This window comes from Helianthus annuus, chromosome 15 (genome assembly GCF_002127325.2).
Source record: "Helianthus annuus cultivar XRQ/B chromosome 15, HanXRQr2.0-SUNRISE, whole genome shotgun sequence".
Classification (NCBI taxonomy): domain Eukaryota; kingdom Viridiplantae; phylum Streptophyta; class Magnoliopsida; order Asterales; family Asteraceae; genus Helianthus; species Helianthus annuus.
In genome coordinates this window covers 173,006,368-173,011,751 of record NC_035447.2, presented here as the reverse complement: position 1 = coordinate 173,011,751, position 5,384 = coordinate 173,006,368, and the positions used below count along the sequence as shown (strand labels likewise).

The 5,384-nt window shown below is 36.8% G+C and overlaps 1 protein-coding gene across 1 annotated transcript; it reads right to left on the bottom strand.

Moving 5' to 3' along the window:
- Nucleotides 1-222: 222 nt before the first annotated feature.
- Nucleotides 223-2,142, bottom strand: LOC110910946 (eukaryotic translation initiation factor 3 subunit G). Its single transcript, XM_022155520.2, has 2 exons — nucleotides 1,746-2,142; nucleotides 223-845 (listed from the first exon to the last, which is right to left on the bottom strand). The coding sequence occupies exons 1-2, from the start codon at nucleotides 2,089-2,091 to the stop codon at nucleotides 313-315; spliced, it is 879 nt and encodes a 292-aa protein (XP_022011212.1). The 5' UTR covers nucleotides 2,092-2,142; the 3' UTR covers nucleotides 223-312.
- Between the last annotated feature and the right edge of the window lie 3,242 nt (nucleotides 2,143-5,384).

Below are 5,384 nucleotides of genomic sequence, written 5' to 3'. Positions count from 1 at the left end.
ATGAAGTTTAAGGACGAAAGATGCGATTTTAAAGAACAAAAAGTGTAATGTTGTCTTTTAACTTTCTCCCCATAAATTTGAATTCGCGGCTACCATTGAGTTTATGGAATCAAGAATTGCACAACCGACGCTATCTATGGTACCTTGTCGAACAAGAACTCTATTGTTTCGTTGCACCTATTGATCTTTAACCGTAGATCAAAACCAAAAACGCCTCAACATTCTGATTTAAGATTTAAACTTTATTAAACAAAAGAAATTTTCAAGGAAGATAAAAAAATATATAAATTGGTGGTTTCATATAAAGGGATTTTAGTTAGCCCTTGGTGTAGCCCACTCGACTCGAAGAATAAGATTATCATACCCGTAACCATTTAACTTCATAATAGCCCTTTCGGCGTCTTCCTTGTTCACAAAGTTGACAAACCCAAACCCACGGCTCACACCCGTCTTCTGGTCAATGGCTACATAAACACGGCTCACAGGTCCAAAAGTTCTAAAAAGCTCTAGCAAATCAGGCTCGCGAGTGTCTTCAGATAAGTTAGTAACGCGAACTGAGTTCTCCTCGTTCCTACGCCTCATATCTGAACCAGCAGGCCTCTCTACACCTGCTCTCATGCTTGGTGGAACGTATGCGCCCTTTGTTGACCCTGAAGGTGTAACTTGGTCCGAACCAGGTGGTTTATCCACGAAGGAGTCGGTTGATGGGGCAAGATCCTTGTAAGGACACCTAGACGTCCAGTGGTCACCTTTTTTTCCACAAGTTCTGCATACCATAAGAACTGCACCTCCTTTTCCTAGCTGTCCTAATGCGTCTCCTGCAGCCTTTTCTTCTCCTTTCGAACCTGTCAAAGATTTAACACCATGTTGACATACATGCATTTCTTTTTAGACCACCCGTAGTGGGGAAAAATTTGGATTTTTTAGCCAAAACCACGCCCCCAAACCACCCCATGGGCGTTTTTCTCAAAATTTTGTTTTGGCGTTGTTTTTTCCACACCATGTTCATACTGTGTTGGCCAATGACTGTGCATCCCTTTTTGTTTGGCCAATAACAATTTTTGATGTTTTTTTTATTTAAATTCTATTACACCCCTTTTAACATAATGTTTTTGTTAAACAAATCAACTTTTTGTATATAAAAATCCAACAAATTCTGAGAACCGAGTCAGCGAACTCTCTTAAAATCCCCTCCCCCTCCTAATTCCCCGGTTCCACCCCAGATTCGTGGTATCTGGTATACTCATTTATGGTCTTATGTTGTCAAAAATTACCCGTTGAGGTGCCCATTACGCGAAACACAATCATAAACATATATAAAAACCTAGCTACTTAAAATATCAAATACTCGACTACATGTGTAATAATTCTATAACTTTATTAACTATAAGTATTTAACAACTTAAACATACTATTTATTAAGCATACTTTAGAATTTTTAACTTGTTAACCCTAGATCATTATCATTATTATCATCGTCATCATCATCTAATCATCCTGGATAATCATAAATTCTATGTGTTTATAAGTATTTGATGTTTTGTTTTATAATATAATACGCAATTTCATGAAATCCTACGTTCCATTACGATCAATTCACATATAAAACATATAAATGTATTGCCAGTTTCATAATTTATAAACAAAATAATAATAATAATAATAATAATAATAATAATAATAATAATAATAATAATAATAATAATAATAATAATAATAATAATATTTTAGAGAAAGCAACAAACCAGGAGCCCTGGGTCGTTCAAGCAAGATCTCTTCAGTGGAAACCATGGTGAGCCTAGAACCAACGTCCTCATGAACCGCATCACCAAACTTGGCCCAACCGCGCCTCTCGATGGCCCGCTTGCTAAACCGGGCCTTAGCGAGCTTCCGGACACGTGTGGTGGTGGTGATCTTGACCTTATTACCATCATCATTGAATTTGTACTCGATCACCTTCTTGATCCCATTGCCATCGGGCCCGATCACCTGCCGAGGAGGGAGTAGGAAGTCCAGACCCTCACCGTCATCGTCGTCGAGTTCGCCCCATCGGAGTTTGCTAGGTGGTTTTTGTGCAGACTCAGGTGCCATGATCCGGTGATGGTGGTCGAGTGAATTACGGTTGGATGGATCCTAACGGCTTGTGTTGTTCTCGAATGCAGTGGTAACGATGATAAAAAAATAAAAATAAAAACATAGACGACGTCGTTTTACGTGTGGTGATGAATTATTGTGTTACCATATCATGGGATGTGTATAGACAATCAGGGGTTGGTTCCGGTACAAACCATATTTATCCTACAAACCGTAAGAACAAATCCTAGCACTTAAAACAAGTTAAATTAGCACATACCAAAACAATACATACATAAAAGTAGCACTTTTGAATTATATTAGCACATAAAAATTAATCAAGATAACTGATTTTAGCACACATTTGAATGATATCAGCACTTTTCTTAGTCAGCACATTGAAAACAAAAAGAAGATTCAAACAAAGAATTAATTGCGTGTTAGCATATTTATAAGGAATTCAATATAATTGATATTATTTAGGATATTATTTTATCATTTCTCTATAATGGGTTGGATGCCACGTGACATTTTTTAAATGGTTCTTACGGTTTGTATGCGAAATGTAGTTTGTATGTGATCCTACTCCTAGACAATCAAACCTATAATATTATAACTAGTATAAGACCAGCGCGCTTTGTGACGCGGGTACCTCGTAAATATCGTAAATATCGAACGGATTAGTCCAAGCGTTATGTGATGTGTTAACCATATGGAAATGCACGTTTTGACGTATCCCATTGAACTCAATGTATCCTATAGTTGCATTGCAATTGGATCAAAACGTAACGTAAATCGAATTTATATTGTACAATCATAATGTATTATACGCGATCCGACTAGCTCGAATTTATATCGTCAAGACAAAAACTCTCGAGGGGGTCAAAGTGAAATTTACAAAGTTCATAAAAAGTTAAGTGCTTAAAAATTGCATTTTCTAAACTTAAAGGCTAAGAAATGGTAAAGATAAAATTTGATTAAGTTTTGGTGTAAGAAAGAAACTATAACAAAGTTGGAGCTGAAAAGAAAACTACCACAAAGTTGGGGTGTTAAAAGTAAACTATTTGTAAAATGGAGTAGTAGTTTAGGGACTAAATTTGCCATTTTATGAAACTTTGAAGATAACAAAGTCAAGGGGCTAAAATTGCAACATCCGTGAAAGTATGGGGGAGGAAGGCAAAGCCGGTGTCGTCAAGACAAAAACTCTCAAGGGGGTCAAAGTGGAATTTACAAAGTTTATAAAAAGTTAAGTGGTTAAAAATTGTATTTTCTAAACTTAAGGGCTAAGAAATAGTAAAGATAAAATTTGATAAAGTTTTGGGGTAGGAAGAAAACTATAACAAAGTTGGGGCTGAAAACAAAACTATCATAAAGTTGGGGTGACAAAAGCAAACTATTTGTAAAATGAAGTAGTAGTTTAGGGACTAAATTTGCTATTTTACGAAACTTTGAAAATACCAAAGTCAAGGAGCTAAAATTGCAATATCTATGAAAGTATGGAGGGAGGAAGGCAAAGCCGGTAGGGTTTCCACCAACTTTGTCTTTTAAGATGTAGTATAATGTTATGTTTAATACAGCCTCTAACCAATTTGAAATTTATTTAACATTCTATGAAACTATTTATCAATAGCCCTAGAGTAGTACCACGTGATATACTTCACCACTAGTAGGATTTTCGTGCGCTTCGTTGCGGGCCTTTGGTCATTATCGATCTGGTTTATTACAGTGTCAGTACGATACTGTACTGGCATTTTGCATAACAATCGTTGTTAATCCATACGTGTTTTACATCGATTGAAAACAATAAAAACGAATAATTGTACCGGTACCGGTGTTCTTCTATCGGTATCAATTTGTTATGATACTAGTATTGTACATTCTATGTTTCTATCGCTACCGGTGTTCTTCTATCGGTATCAATTTGCTAGAGCTTGCAGCTTGGGAGTGTAGTGGGCATGCTTACCCGTGTGGGGTTCTTTTAATAATTATGAACTGTGAACTTATGTTGAACCGTTTTACTTATGCTTCTGTTGTTCTCTTAAAATCTTGTTTTGAACTAATCGTTTTGGACTTAAACTTTTATTGTCACTAATCGTATTGTTTCGGTGAAACTATTTACTATTATTATAATTGTTCAATATGATTGGTGGCTTGATCCTGGTCAGTCACACGCCTCACGATAGTACTACGCGTGTGAAATTTGAGGGTGTGACACATTCAGTGTATTTTTTTTAGTTAAAGGCAACATCTGCAATTTAACTCAAACTTACCGGTCTGCAAATTAGCTCAAACCTAAAGGACGTAAAATACAATTTACTCATTGCTAAATAATACACTAAACATATCTAACCCTAAACTTGCATGCATAAATAAGGGTGACATACTTTGACATGTGAGAAATTGATGCTATCAAGGGTGACATACTCGTTATATGGCAACTTGCATGCATAAATAACTTACGAAGTTGGTTTATACATGCGCTGCATATAATCAAAGATTCAGACTCTTACTTTTGTTATGTTTTCCTTTACCTCTATTATGGTACCAGGGAAAATTATTACACTCTAGCTGACATAGAAATTGAAATTTTGATTTATATGTTGGGATTAGATCATAAGAGTCAAGTTATTCTACAAAAGCTCCTAATTGTAAGAAGTGTAAAAAGGATTTATAGAGTGAGAAGTGTCCAATAACCTAAAATTAAACACACTACATCACCACCCAAAACCTAAACACCCACCCCCACCTCACCCCACCACCACCCAAAAACCTAAACCCCCCACCCCACCACCACCAAAAAACCTAACCTCCCCCCACCCCGAGCAAAAAAAAAAACCACGATCTGGCATGCTCCTTCGCCATTACCTCAACTACACACACTACATGAAATGTGGGCATTAGCAGCGACACTTGACATGTCGCCTCTAATGCCCACGATCTGGTATGCTCCTCCAAGTGCTAAATCCGACCATTGATTAGGGAATGGATAAGAGGTCAAGGGTTTGTTCTTACTTGACAATTATCGTGACTGTTGGTCCTAGTCCTTGTAGTGACAATTGAATTGAATACCTCAACTACGCAATTGAATGACAAAATTTTATATATTCGCTTGTAAATTTGTAAATTATCATAAAGGGGAAGGTTTATTGGGGAACACTAAAAAAGTAGGGAACAGCGGGGAACTGGCTCAAATGAACTCCGATTGGACTCATTTCAGCGGCGTTAGAGCCGGCTCGTCGAACCTTAACTAAGATCTCTTAACCCTAAACCCTAAATGTTATCTCCTAAACTCTAAACCCTAAAGCTAAAAA